Below are 15845 nucleotides of genomic sequence, written 5' to 3'. Positions count from 1 at the left end.
TATCTCACATAAAAGAGGCACGGAAACAGCTTTTACAGTAGAGTGGAAGATGGGGGAGGGAATGGTGTTTGAATCTTACTCTCATCAGAACTAGTTCAAAGAGGGAATAACATCCGCACTTAGTTAGGAATCCTAGTTAGATAGAATTTCTTATCTTAGAAATCTATCTTATCCTACAAGGAGGTAGGAGTGGAAAGGAATAAGAGAAGGGGGTGGGGGGAAGGGAAGGTGGATTGGGGGAAGCAATAGTCAGAAGTAAACCATTTTTGAGAATGATCAGAGTAAAAAGAGTAGAATAGACAGGGGGAAAATTGGATAGAGGGAAATACATTAGTAATCATGACTGTGAAAAAATTTTACAATTATCTCTGATAAAGGCGTCATTTCTCAAACGTATTGGTAACTGAGTCAAATTTATAAAAATAAGAGCCTTTCACTAGTTGGTAAATAGTTAAAGGATTTGAACAGGCAGTTTTCAGATGATGTAATCAAAGCTATCTATAGTCATATTAAAAAAACACTCTAAATCACTATTGATTAGAGAAATGCAAAATAAAACAACTCTGAGGTACCACTTCACACCAGATTGGCTAATATGACAGAAAAAGGAAAATGACAAATGTTAGAGGGATGTGGGAAAATTGAGACACTAAAGCAATGTTGATAGAGTTGTGAACTGATTCAACTATTCTGGAGAGCAATTTGGAACTAGATCCAAAAGGTTATAAAATTGTGCATATCCTTTGACCCAGCAATACTACTACTAGGTCTGTATCCCAAAGAGATAAAATTTTAAAAAGAGAAAGAATTTGGAAATTGAGGGGATACCCATCAGTTGGGGAATGGCTGAGCAAGTTGTATATGAATGTAGTGAAATACTATTGTGCTATAAGAAATGAGGAGCAGGATACTCTTAGAAAAACTTGGAAAGACTTAAATGAACTGATGCAAAGTGAAATGAGCAGAATCTGGAGAACACTGTATACAGTAACAGCAATATTGTACAATCATCAACTTTGAATGGCTTAGCTATTCTCAGCTCAAAGATTCAAGACAATTCTGAAGGACTTACGATAAAATAAATGCTACCAATCCCCAGAGAAAGGAACTGATGGAGTATAAATGCATACTGAAGCATATTTTTTAAAACTTTCTTTTTGGGGGGCAGGGGTCTCTGCTCTCTTTTACAACATGATTAATATGGAAATATGTTTTTCATGACTTCACCTTTATAACCTATGTCAAATTTTTTTGTTTTTTCAATGAAGGGAAAGGGAGGGGGAGAGAGAATTTGGAATTCAAAATTTTAAGAAACAAATATTAAAAATTGTTTTCATATGTAATTAGAGAAAAACAATATACTCAATAGATAATTGTTTTTAAAAGATTAAGGTCCCCTTGTAATCCACCAGTGAAACATCTTAGAGCTCTAGCTCCTTGTGGTACTTTGGAATATTTTAATACCTTTCAAGGAGAAAATGGCCAAATTCACATGGGGAGAAGGGTTAGGATATTGCTGCTACCAAATGGGTTGGTGGATAGATTTGAGGGGATCTGTAAACTTAAATTGGGAAAATTCTATCTTTATTTTAAAATAATTGATTTCATTTGTAATTCTATATATTTTATTTTAAGCATTTAAAAATGTTATTCTGAGAAAGGGTCCATAGGCTTCACCTGGTTACCAATGGATCCATGACACAAACAAGGTTAAGAACCTCTGATGTAAATGGAACACCCTACATCCCCCATTACCAACCTTGGTCTCAAATATGAGAAAATACTTCTCTCTGCTGCTTAATATATTTCAGGTCTGAGGGTGTCAAACATTTATATAATGTCAGATTTTTAAAAATGCTTTTACTGAATTAATTTTTCTTTCTTTTTTTTTTTTGAGTCATTCAGGGTTAAGTGACTTGCCCAGAGTGACTCAGCTAGTCCAAGGCCAAATTTGAACTCAGGTACTCCTGATTCCAAGGCTAGTGCTCTATCCACTGCACCATCTAGCTGCCCTTCTTTATTTTCAAAAAAGAAAGTTGTTTTAAGGGATGACTTTCTAGGCAAGAAGGATACAGGGGGAAATATAGACAATATGAAAGCAAACAAAATCAAGAAGAATCTATTTTTATTAGTTAATTTATTTATTTTTAGTTTTTAACATTCATTTCCATGCATTTTGATTTATTTATTTATTTCTATTTAATTTATTTAATATACTTAATTTTCAGCATTGATTTTCACAAGAGTTTGAATTACAAATTTTCTCCCCATTTCTACCCTCCCCGACTCCAAGATGGCATATATTCTGGTTGCCCCATTCCCCAGTCAGCCCTCCCTTCTGTCACCCCACTCCCCTCCCATCCCCTTTTCCCTTCTTCTCTTGTAGGGCAAGATAAATTTCCATACCCCATTGCCTGGGTATCTTACTTCCTAGTTGCATGCAAAAACATTTTTTTTGTTGTTTTTGAATGTCTGTTTTTAAAACTTGGAGTTCCAAATTCTCTCCCCTCTTCCCTCCCCACCCGTATCATTATGTAAAACCCTTCCACAATACTCCTGTTGTGAAAGACTAACTACATTTTGCTCCTTCCTAACCTATCCCCCTTTACTGAATTTTCTCCCTTAACCCTGTCCCTTTTCAAAAGTGTTTGTTTTTCATTACCTCCTCCCCCTATCTGCCCTCCCTTCTATCATCCTCCCTTTTTTATCTTTTTCCTCCTTCTTTCCTGTGGGGTAAGATACTCAATTGAGTGTGTATGGTATTCCCTCCTCAGGTCAAATCTGATGAGAGCAAGATTCACTCATTCTTCCTCAACTGCCCCCTCTTCCCTTCCTACAGAACTGCTTTTTCTTGCCACTTTTATGGGAGATAATTTACCCCATTCTATCTCTCCCTTTCTCTCTCTCTCTCAATATATTCCTCTCTTATCCCTTAATTAGATTTTATTTTTTTAGATATCATCCCTTAATATTCAACTCACCCTGTGCCCTCATATATATATATATATATGTAAAAAATTATATAAAAATATTGTAAAAATTCTTTCCCAGTTTTCTGCTTCCCTCCTAATCTTGGTTGCATTGGCTTTGTGCAAAAATGTTTCATTTTAATGTAAACAAAATTTTTGATTCAGCATTTCATAATGTTCTCTATCCCTTGTTTGGTCATAAATTCCTTCATTCTCCATAAATCTGACAGATAAACTACTCTTTGCTCCCTTAATTTGTTTATAGTATCAGCCTTTTTATCTAAATCATATACCCATTTGGACTTTCTTTTGGTATACAGTGTCAGGCATTGGTCTAAGCTCAGTTTCTGCTATACTATTTTCCAGTTTTCCCAGCAGTTTTTGTCAAATAGTGAGCTCTTATCCCAGAAGCTGGGGTCTTTGGGTTTGTCAAACAGTAGATTGCTATAGTCATTGACTACTGGGTCTTTGTGTACCTAACCTATTCCACTGACCTACCCCTCTGTTTCTTAGCCAGTACCAAGTAGTTTTGATGATTGCTGCTTTATAATACAATTTAAGACCTAGGCCACCTTCCATAGTAGCATTTCTTTTCATTAATTCCCTTGATATTCTGGACCTTTTGTTCTTCCAGATGAATTTTGATATTATTTTTTCTATCTCTATAAAACAATTTTTGGTTGTTTGATTGGTATGGCACTGAATAAGTGAATTCATTTAGCTAAAATTGTCATTTTTATTATATTAGCTCGGCCTACCAAGGAGCAACTGGGTTTTTCCAATTATTTAGATCTGACTTTATTTGTGTGAAAAGTGTTTTGTGCTTGTGTTCATATAGTTTCTGGATTTGTTTTGGCAGGTAGACTCCCAAATATTTTATAGTGTCCACAGTAACTTTAAATGGAATTTCTCTTTCTATCTCTTGCTGTTGGGCTTTGTTAGTAATATATAGAAATGCTGAGGATTTATGTAGGTTTATTTTATATCCTGAAACTTTGCTAGAGTTATTTATTATTTAAAGTAGTTTTTTACTTGATTCTCTAGGATTCTCTCATATCATCTGCAAAGAGTGATAACTTAGTTTTTTCTTTGCCTATTCTAATTCCTTCAATTTCTTTTTCTTCTCTTATTGCTAAAGCTAACATTTCTAGTACCGTACCAAATAACAGGGGTGATAATGAATATCCCTGGTTTACCCTTGATCTTATTAGAAATGTATCTAGTTTATCCCCATTACACTTAATGCTTGCTGATGGTTTTAAGTAGATGCTACTTATCATTTTAAGGAAGGCTCCATTTATTCCTATGTTCTCTAGTGTTTTTTTTTAAATAGGAATGGGTGTTGTATTTTGTCAAAAGCTTTTTCTGCATCTCTTGAGATAATCATATGGTTCCTGTTAGTTTTGTTGTTGGTATGAGAAATTATGCTGATAGTTTGCTGAATATTGAACCAGCTTTACATTCGTGATGTAAATCCTACCTGATCAAAGTGTATTATTCTTGTGATAAGTTGCTGTAATCTTTTTGCTAGTATTTTATCTAAAATTTTTGCATCTATATTTATTAGGGAAATTGGTCTAATTTTCTTTCTCTGCTTTGGCTCTTCCCAGTTTAAGTATCAGTACCATATTTGTATCATGAAAAGAATTTGGTAGGGATCCTCCTTTGCCAATTTTCCCAAATAGTAAGAAGAATCTGTTTTAAAACATAATTGGCAGTTAACAAAAGATTTACATAGTAATAGCTGGACAATGACATTCAAAGTAGGGAAAGAAAATAAAAAGTTGATTCAGTTGAGTGTAGCTTTATTGTGCCTGGTGTTAGTCATACTGCTGGTTTATGGTCAGAAGCCTAAGGAAGGAACTGGAGCTTTTCATGTCTTGGTTCTTTACATACTGAAGCAACTAAGAAACTATATCAGTGCCCCAAGCCTTAGGTCACTGAACCAAGTGTCATGTACAATTTCAATGCCTTTTAAAGAAAAGCTAACTTAGCCTGAATGAGGAGGAAATGGAAAGACAGCACTTTAGTATATTGCCCCACACCTCTGTTTTACTACCATTGGGGCACAAAAAACTGCTACTACTGCTAAAGTTCAGGCAATGCCCGTAAGGCCCCATATTGCTGTGTCCACTCCAATTCCCTTGTCTACTGGGATGAAACCCTGTATCTATTCTGTTGGAACTTGTAATGCCATATACTTTACATTGGTCTTTAGTTGCTTAATGGTCACAGAGAATTTACACTTTTATTTCACTAGGGTGATGGGGGAAACTATCAAGTGGCCATCATCACTAGAGGCACCATCAGAAGCACAGTAATTAACAAGGGCTCACCTTCCCCTGCACCATCCCTTCCATATTTCAACAAGATCATTCTAAATCAATCCTACATGACTACCTCCAGTTGTTCAAAGGAAAGGCCTAACTCAGGCCAACCCCTTGGTACTTTAGATTTGAGATTGGAATGAAATAAGACGCTAAAATATTTACCAGGAAATAAATAGAGGTTTATATTGCTATAGCAGGGGAAAACTATTGCAAACAGAGAAAGGATATTTTGATAGAATATAGCCTTGATTCAACTTTCTTTTTAAATTTTATTTTACCAGAACACAAATACAAAATTAAGAAAAGAAACTTAAATATTGAAACTTAAATATAAAATAAGAAAGAAAAAAAACATGTCATGTGCATAGCAGAACATAAGAGAGGATTCAAAATATGTAACACTAAATTTTCATTTCAAGAAAGCCTGTATGATAAATAATACACCTTGTGTTGAGAATTGTACATCTTTTCTTTGCTTTCTTGTGTTTTCTTTTGTTCTCTGCTGTGCACTTTTTAACTTTGTTCTTTTTCCCCTCTCCCCACCCCCAGAAGGCTACAATATAATTTAGATATTTCTTAATATATACATACACATACAGATATATACATACACTTATACATATATACATGTGTATACAGACATATACTTTCCCAAACATAATCTATTCCTGATCTTTGTTTTTTTATGTTTGTACATATTTTTGTTTCCTCTCCTTCCTGCCTCCTCTAGTTACTTCTACCCACTACATCACCTTCCTATTACTTGCCTACCCCCCTCCTCCACCAACCACCCTGCCCTCCTATTACTTGCCTTCCCTCCTCCAAGGATCCCTCCCCTATCCCCCCATTCCCATTAATCTAAACTCCCTTTACCTATTCCCTCATTCTCCCCTCTAAAAATCCCTCCCTTGTCCTAATCCCTCCCTTGGCTTCTCTCCCCTCACTAAACTCCTACCATTTTATTTCTTCTAAATTTAGAAGACTGTTATACTCTTCTAAATATATAGGTATTGTTCCCTCTTAAACCCATTCCTGATGAAAGTAGGTCACCAGAACTACCAGCCCTCCTCCCCCATCTAAATCCTCTGTACCCTTTCTTCTTCTTGCACCTGTCTTGTATAAAATAGTTACTCTTTTTAGCTGTTTCTGTCTTATAAGCTCGACAATTGTTAATAAGAATGTTAGACATAGATTTTCCATTTTATGTTATATAAAAGGTAAGCAGTCTGTTCTTATGAATCCCTTATAATCAGTCTTTGGTATGTACCTTATGTGTCTCTTAGTTCTTATATGTCGAATCTTCTATCGAGGATTTTTTTTTAACAAAGACTTGAAAGTCTGAGGGTTTGTCAAATGTCCATTTCTTTTCATTCAAGATAATACTTAAATCTTCCTGGGCTCAAACGCATGGTTACCCTCACTATCTTGGAGTAAAAAGTTCCAGTGGCTGGGGCTGAGGCAGCCTCTCAAACCAACTAACCCCAGGGCTTGCAGCTTGTTGTTAAAATGGAACCTAGCCTGGAGGTGTTTACTCCTTGCTGGAACCAAACCCAGTCCTGGGGTTTTTCTTCACATCTTCTCAGACTGTCCCTGGAAGATCCTGGTTGTGCCCCTATTCTTCTTTGTCTCCATCCTACTTTGTTCACCCTAAGGTGCTATTTCAACTCTTTTGTGGGGTGTGGGGGGAAATCTTGAGAGCTTGAAATTTTCTGACATACTCCACCATCTTCCCAGAATCCTCTCTCTTGATTCAACTTTTTAATGAGCTTTTTAATCTTCTTTTCCTGATGGATCTATAGAAGGAGCTATAGCATTTTGTATCCTTGCATAATGTCTGGCATATAATAAGCACTTAGTAAATGCTTAGTAAACGAGTGAGCTAAGGTAGGACATTACTTTCACTAAAGGATGAAACTGGAAGAAGGACAATTAAGAAAGAAAAAATTGTAAATGTACATTAATATTACTATGAAAAAACATGTTCTCCTTCAAATTCAATGAAGTAATGACTTCCAGGGCAGGGCCAAAATGGCAGAGTAAAGGAAGCATTACAGCTGAGTTCTCCCAACATTCTCCTCCTAACAACTTTAAAATAATGCATTATATTGATTTCTGGAGTAGCCAATCCAACAAAAGATCAGGGTGAGTTGTTTTTCCAGTCAAAGACAACTGAGGGGGTAAGAAGAGGTATGTGGTGCTGGAGTGAGGGCTGGCCTAACATGTTCATTCTGGCAACATAAGCAGGGAGACTTAGGCAACAACAGAAGCAGCAGCTTCAAGAGCTCTTAATCCTAAGACAGTAAAGGAATTAGACAACTGCTCAGAAAAAGATTATAGGGCAACCCTGTGCTATCACTGGGCACAGGACAGGGTGCTGTTTGGCAACTCCATTGCTCATACTCACCTCCTGATCACAGTTTCAGGGTGGGGAAGAATGCTTTCAGTCACAAGGAAACAGGGACCCTGAGGAGCAAAAGCATTTTGGCTGCAAGGAATCAGGAGCCCTTCTTAGGTAAGGATCAGAGTTCTGACCAGGAGAGGAATGGTTATACCTCTTCCCAGATCACACTACATTGGAAGCACCAAAAACTTCCAAAACCCAAGAACTAGCTCTAAAAACAGAAAGAAAAAAAGCCCTGAAGTTTCAGACAGTGCCACCCTTTACTGTCCAGGTGACTAGAGCCCAACTTAAACATAAACTTCAAAGTGAAAAAAAAGAAGGACTGGAAAAATGAGTAAACAGCAAAACAAAAACTACTATAAAAAGCTACTATAGTGACAAGGAAGATCAAAACACAAACTCAGAAGAAGAAAACAATGTGAAAATAGCTACAAACAAAGCCTCAAAGAAAAGTGAAAATTGGATATAAGCCCAATTGAATTCCTAGAAGAGCAAAAATTATTTTAAAAATAAAATAAGAGGGGCAGCTAGATGGTGCAGTGTATAGACCACCAACCCTGGAGTCAAGAGGACTTCATTTCAAATCCAGCCCCAGACACTTTACACTTGCTAGCTGTGTGACTCTGGGCAAGTCACTTCACCCTGCTTGCCTCACCAAACAAAAAATCTGAATAAGTGTGGTAGAGAAAAAAAATGTGAAAATAAATGAGAGGCAAGAAAATTACGAAATGATAATTAAAAGAGGCATAAAAATGCTGAAGAAAATAAAACCTTAAAATAAAACCTTAAAAAACAGAACTGGCCAAATGTTAAAAGAAATGCAAAACTTTGCTGATGAAAATAATTACTTAAAAAGAAAAATTGGCCAAATGGAAAAAGAGTTAGAAAAGCTCACTGAAGGAAATAATTTCTCAAAAACTAAAATTGGCAAAGTGGAAGCTAATAACTCCACAAACATCAAGAAATAATAAAACAAAATCAAAAAATGAAAAATAGAAGACTGTGAAATACCTCATGGAAAATATGTTGAGGACAGATAATTTAAGCATCATTGGATTACCTGAAAGCTGTATCTAGGCTCTTCTAGGCTCATTATATTTCAAGAAATTATAAAGGAACACTGCCCTGATGTCCTAGAACCAGAGGGTAAAATAGAAAGAATCCATGAATAACCTCCTGAAAGCAATCCCCAAAAGAAAACTTCTAGGAATATTATAGCCAAATTCCAGAGCTCCCAGATAAAGGAGAGGATATTGCAAGCAGTCCAAAAGAATCACACAAGATGCAGCAGTTACCACATCAAAGGAGGCTTGAAATATGATCTTCCGGAATGCAAAGGAGCTAGGATTACAAACAAGTATAATCACCCAGCAAAATTGAGTATAATCCTCCAGGAGAAAAAAAATAGATATTTAATGAAATAGACAATTTTCGAGAATTCCTGAAGAAAAGACCAGAGAGCAATAGAAAATTTTATTTTCAAATACAAGAAATTTGAAAATCAAAGGACAGATTAACAAAAGTAAAAGTAAAAAACCATTGAGAAAGAAAGCAACTTGATATAGCTTAGACATGTGCAGTTATGCAAAACAAATATCTATATTAGTCATGTTGTGAGAGAAAACACAGATAAACATGAAAAAGAAATTATAAAGGACTCAATAACATTAAACTTCTTACATTCCAGAGGAAGATAATGCATGTAACTCATAAAAACTTAATCATTATTTCAGCAGTTACAAGGATTCTGCATAGACAGAGGGCAAAGGAATAAGTTAATTACATTGGGATGATCTCCAATAAAATGGATGGGGAAAAAGAGGGATGCGCTGGAATAAGGGGGGAGAGCAAAAATGGGGGAACAAAAGAGACACAAGGCTTTTACCATGGAGGAAAAATGGTGGAGGTGGGCAATGCTTGAAGATCACTCTTATATGAGATGGTTCAGAAAAGGAAGAATACCACAGACACACACACACACACACACACACACACACACACACACACTCAGTAGGATAGGGAAATCTATCTTACCCAATAAGGAAGGTCATAAGAGAATGGAAGGGTGGGGGGTTTGACAAAAAGGAGGCAGATTAAGGGAGATAGTAATCAGAAGTTGTGAGGAGAGACATGGTAAAAAGAGAGAGAGAAAGATAAACAGAAGCAAATAGGATGGAGGGAAATACATAATTAGTAATCATAACTGTGAATGTGAATGGGCTGAATTCACCCATATAATGAAAGTGAATAGCAGAATGGATTAGAAACCAGAATCCAACAATATGTTATTTCAAAAAAAAAAACATGACTTGAAACAGAAAAGATACAGAGGGTTAAAAGTAAAGGGCTGAGATAGAATCTGTTATGCTTCAGCTGAAGTAAAAAAGGCTGGAGTAAAACTCATTATCTCAGACAAAGCAAAAGCAAAAATAAAACTAATTAAAAGACATAAGCAGAGAACCTATATGTTGGTAAAAATATACTATAGACAATGAAGTAACATCAGCATTAAACATGTATGTTCCAAATGGCATAGCATTTGAATTCTTAAAGGAAAAATTTAATGAATTACAGGAAGAAAAATATAGTAAAACTTTATTAGTGGGGAACCTCAATTTTTACCTCTCTGAAACTAGATAAACTTAACCAAAAACTAAATAAGGAAAGAACTTTAGGAGATGAAGAGAATTTAAGAAAAGTTAGAGATGATAGACCTCGAGGAAACTGAATGGAAATAGATAGGAGTATACCTTTTTTCTCAGGTGTACATGGCACCTTCACAAAAATTGTATTAGGCATAGAAACCTCATACAAATGCATAAAAGCAGAAATATCAATGCACCTTTTTAAACCATAATGCAGTAAAAATTATATTCAATAAATGACTATGGTAGATTACAAATTAATTGGAAACTAATCCTAAATAATCTCTGGGTCAAAGAAGAAATCATAGAAACAATCAATAATTTCATTAAAGATAAAGACAACAAGAAAACATATTAAATTTGTGGATTAAAGCCAAAGCAGAATTTAAGGGAAATTTTATGTCACTAAATGCATACATTAATAAAAGAGAGAGGGAGGTGGAGCCAAGATGGTGGCTGGAAAGCAGGGACGTGCCTAGGGCTCTCCCTCAGGTCCCTCCAAACACCGATAAAAAATGGCTTTGAACAAATTCTAGAATTGCAGAACCCACAGAATAGCAGAGGGAAGCAGGGCTCCAGCCCAGAAAAGCCAGGATGGTCACTGGGTAAGGTCTATCAGCCAGAGCTGGGAGCAGAGTGGAGCAGAACCCAGCGTGGGCTGCACCTGGACCAACCAGACCTGGAGCAGGGCAGTACAGGCCCTAATGCCTTGAATCAGTGAGCTGTGGCAGTTACCAGACTTCTCAACCCACAAACACCAAAGACAACAGAGAAGGTTAGTGGGAAAAACTGCAGGGGACAGAGTGAAAAGAGTTCCCTGTTCAGCCACTGCCCCAGGCACAGAAGAGGAGGTGCAGCTCTGAGGACAGAACTACAGCTGCAATTGCTTCCAGCCCCAGGCCCACCTGGTGGGAGGAATTAAGTGGCAGATCAGAGTGGGAGTGCAGAGCCTGTTTAAGATCTGAGTCACAGTCCAGGTTGGTGGTTCTTGGGGGAGGAGGAGCACTAGTGTGGCAGAGCTTGCTGTGTAGAAATAGCTCTGAAAACAACAGTGCAACACCTCAAGCTTGGGACAAAGTACTCTCTACTCTACAAACAGTCATACCCCGATGAAAAACTCAAGGGTCAAGTAGTTGGCTGGGAACATGGCCAGGCAACAAAAATGGACTCAGATTCAGACTCAGGCTTTAGAATCTTTCTTTGGTGACAAAGAAGACCGAAACATAGAGCCAGAAGTCAACAAAGTCAAAGAGCCCACATCAAAAGCCTCCAAGAAAAAGATGAACTGATCTCAGGCCACGGAAAAGCTCAAAAAGGATTTGGAAAAGCAAGTTAGAGAAGTAGAGGATAAATTGGGAAGAGAAATGAGAGTGGTGTGAGAAAACCATGAAAAACAAGTCAATGACTTGCTTATGAAGACCCCCCAAAAAATACTGAAGAAAGTAACACCTTAAAAAAATAGACTAACTCAAGAGGGTCTGAGCGGCCCAGCCCCGCTGGCCTGCTCTGTGTCAGTCAGTCATGGAGCAGTCACCTCGAGCCACAGTGGCAGCGGTGGGGACCAGGAGCCAGGGGCCAAGCTGAATCAGTAGTCTGAGTGGGAACGTGTTGCAGAGGTGAAGGAGGCAGAGGCGGCAGGTTCTGGGTGGCTGCGGCTGCAGGAGGAGCTGGAGCTGCCTGGGATGTCCAGTCATGAAGCCAGTATGCACAGAACAGATTCAGATGGCAGTGTCCTGCTACCTCAAATGACACTAATATGTAGATTCAGAAGGCCCCCTAAAACAAGGATTGCGGCTGTCTCAGACTCCTGAAGAGATGGCAGCTAATCTCACAGTCCAGTCAGAGGCTGGTTATGCTAACATAGTGTCTGCAGCCCCCCTCCCAGGCTGAGCCTCAGCAATATGAAGTACAGTGTGTAGGATTATGGAATTTTCTCACTGATTCTGATTCCCAGCACAGCCATGAAGTGATGCCTCTCCTATATCCTCTCTTTGTCTACCTCCATCTTAACATGGTCCAGAATGGCCTGAAGAGCACAGTTGCTTCCATGGAATGTTTTTGCAGAATGCCAGCCAGAAGGATGTCATTGAGCAGCTACAGACTACCCTGACCATTCAAGACATCCTGTCCAATTTCAAACTCCAGGCATTCCTGAATAACAAGTATGTAGTCCGCCTCCAAGAGGACAGCTACAATTACCTTATCCACTACCTCCAAAGTGACAACAACAGTGCCTCTGCAAAGTTCTCACCTTACATATTCATCTTGATGTGCAGCCTGCCAAGAGAACAGACTACCAGCTATATGCCAGTGGCAGCTCCTCATGAAGTGAGAGCACTGGCCTGGAGCCGGCAGAGATGCCCACATCTATTTTGCAGAATGAGGCTGCTCTGGATGTCCTGCAGGAGAGCATTAAGCGAGTCAAGGACAGCCTCGCTTCAATCACCATGATTTGTTTCTATGCCTTCTATGACACTGAGCAGTTCCTTAATGAATATTGATGCAAAAAATTTAAATGAGATACTGGTAAGGGGATTACAGCAATATGTCGCAAAGGTAATACACTATGAAGCAGAGCTGGTTCAATACTAAGAAAACTATGAACATAATTGACCATATTAATAAGAAAAAATCATATGATTATATCAATAGATAAAAAAAAACTTTGGACAAAATACAAAACCAATTCTTATTTTAAAACACTAGAAAACATAGGAATAAGTAGAGCTTTCCTAAAAATGTAAAGTAGTAGCAATCTAAAGACAAGAGCAAAAATTATCTGTAATAGTGATAAACTAGAAACCTTCCCAATAAGATCAAGGATGAAGCAAAAATATCCATTATCACCACTATTATTCAAAATTATATTAGGAAAACTAGTTATAGCAATAAGACAAGTAAAAGAAATTGAAGAAATAAAAATAGACAATAAGGAAACAAAACATTCTTTGCAGATGATATGATGGTATATTTAGTTAATCACAGAGAATCAGCTAAAAAAATGAAAATTAACAACTTTAAAAAAGTTTCAGGATATTAAATAAACCCACACAAACCATTCATATTTCCATATATTACCAACAAAACCCAGCAGGAAGAGATAGAAAGAGAAATCCCATTGAAAATAACTGCAGGGGCAGCTAGGTGGCAGTGAGTAGAGCACTGACCCTGGAGTCAGGAGGACCTGAGTTCAAATCTGGCCTCAGACTCTTGACATACTAACTAGCTGTGTGACCTTGGGGAAGTCACTGAAGCCCAATTGCCCTGCCTTCCTCCCTCAAAAAAAAAAGAAAAAGAAAATAACTCCAGATAATATACTTGGGAGTCTACCAGCCAGGACTAACCCAGGGACTATATGAACACAATTACAAAATGCTTTTCACACAAATAAAGACAGGACAGATATAAACAGTTGAAGAAGTGTTAATTGCTCATGGGTAGGCTGAGCCAATATAATTAAAAATTATAATTCTACCTAAATTCAGTGCCATATCAAACTACCAAGTTCCAAGCGCAAGACATCAGCAAATTCTTATGGAGTTGATTTTAACAACTAAAGCCTCCATAGTGTATAATTGTGATGGAATACTATTACATTATAAGAAATGAAAAGCAGGATGGTTTTAGAAAACCTGGGAAGACTTATGTGAATAGATGCAAAAGGCACTGTTAAATGCAAGGGATGTGCTGGCACCAACTAAAATTAGTTCATAGGAGCCTACTTTAAATTTTCAATGTGAGGATTTATTTATACCTTGGAAACCTGCAAAGGTTGCAGATCAGGATTTGAGTTATTGTTCTGTTAACTGTCTAGAATTAATAAAATTATGCAGAAAATGTTAGTAATGCAAATTAAATTTAATAGTGTGTCCTGCATTTACACCCTGAGTTAAATGTCAAGATGGTTTTTTTCAGGTCTCAGGGAACCAGCATGAAGAACTTCAGAACGTACGAAAGCATATCCATTCCTGTTTCACCAACATATCCTGTTTTCTACTACCTCACCCTGGCCTAAAAGTTGCCACAAATCCAAATTTCAATGGAAAACTCAAAGGTCTGTAGTAATATGAACATGTTTACAGATGTAAATTTGAATTTCTTTGTAATTTCTATCTACTAGGCAACCCAATTAGTTTCACTGCTGATTACTTCCATTGGAGTTAGGTTTTTTTGAGGGAAATGGTAAGAGACTAGAATATCTATGAATCTATGACCCATTGCTAGAGTCTTTATTTATTATGTACTGCTACCAAGTTTTGTTGAAGTTGGATGGCCACCAGGGATGCAAGAATGAATCATACCTGCATACAGCTAATCTGTGTTTTGCATCCAAACTCATTAAGGGAACATTGATACTCGTCAAAGGAATGTTATATAAATTGGCTAATTATTACTTCTTGAAACAAATACCAAAAAACTAAATTATTGAGAACTGAATTAAAGGAAGATTTTTCTTAGGTAGCATCTCCAAAAGAGCTATTCTTTGATAGAGACATTATAAAATTGTGGTCTAAATTTAAGATTCGTAAATCTACAAAGAAAAAAATCTATACTATATCCTAGTAACCAATTAAAACATCTGTTTATGTTGCAGTTGACAAAGGATAAAATAATAATAATAATAACAGCTAACACTTATGCGGTATTTACTATGTGTTACTCACTATGCACTTTATATATATTGTCTTACATTATCTTCACAATAACCCTAGGAAGTAGGTGCTATTATTATCATCCCCTCTTTACAGATGAAAAAACTAAGGCAAATAGGGGTTAAGTGACTTGCCTACAGTCACACAGGTAATAGCGTCTGGGGCCTGATTTGAACTCCTTGTCTTCCTGGGGCTTTAGCCACTGTGCCAATAAAAGAACCCTTTCTTAAATTTTTTGCCTCGAACTCCAAAATTTAAACTAAACCATTTATTCCATTCATGTATTTGTTTCCTTATTGCTATGGCCTGTTTACATTGTGCTACATGGAATTCAGTGTTGTTCTGTGGCAATGAGCATTTCAGGACAATGGCTCTAAAAATAATTTCTAAAAAACCACTAAAATACCAGAGTCCCTAGAGCAGGTCTAACCACTATTTTTTCCCTGTGCTCATAGACTTTTTTTTCACATATATCACATATTAACTTTGATAGAAGTTAGGCTTCTTCATTATTAGTGCCACCCCTTTATAACTGCCAGGTATCACTCTGGATCAAAAGTAGCTGACTCTCACTTTATTCCTGAGGCACTGGTTAACCCTAAGGGTATAAACTTCCCTCTACTCCCCATCTCCTTCTCTTCCACATTAGGGACTGGAGTTTTGAGTGAAGGCCCTAAAACTGAAGAAAAAGCCACATATATGGCTCTGTGTGTATGTGCACGTGTGTGTGTGTGTGTGTGTGTGTGTGCGTGTAGCTATAACAATGAATTCAGGGGTAAACATGTCCCCATTGCCCAGGTGAATCCCTTCCTCTTCTATATTATAGAATTTTAAAATACAGGTTATGA

General features: G+C 37.2%; 1 protein-coding gene and 1 pseudogene across 2 annotated transcripts in view; both read left to right on the top strand.

Moving 5' to 3' along the window:
• ATL1 (atlastin GTPase 1) overlaps positions 1-15845 on the top strand; it is a 146094-nt gene that overhangs the window by 94756 nt on the left and 35493 nt on the right. For both annotated transcript variants that reach the window (XM_036735794.1, XM_036735793.1), the window contains exon 8: positions 14261-14399. In XM_036735794.1, coding sequence (XP_036591689.1) covers positions 14261-14399 — 139 coding nt within the window. The remainder of the gene's footprint in view (positions 1-14260; positions 14400-15845) is intronic.
• On the top strand, positions 12038-12846 carry LOC118828381 (annotated as a pseudogene).

Source organism: Trichosurus vulpecula, chromosome 8 (assembly GCF_011100635.1).
Source record: "Trichosurus vulpecula isolate mTriVul1 chromosome 8, mTriVul1.pri, whole genome shotgun sequence".
Taxonomy (NCBI): domain Eukaryota; kingdom Metazoa; phylum Chordata; class Mammalia; order Diprotodontia; family Phalangeridae; genus Trichosurus; species Trichosurus vulpecula.
The sequence above is the reverse complement of the archived record's forward strand: the minus strand, read 5'-3'. Positions and strand labels throughout refer to the sequence as shown.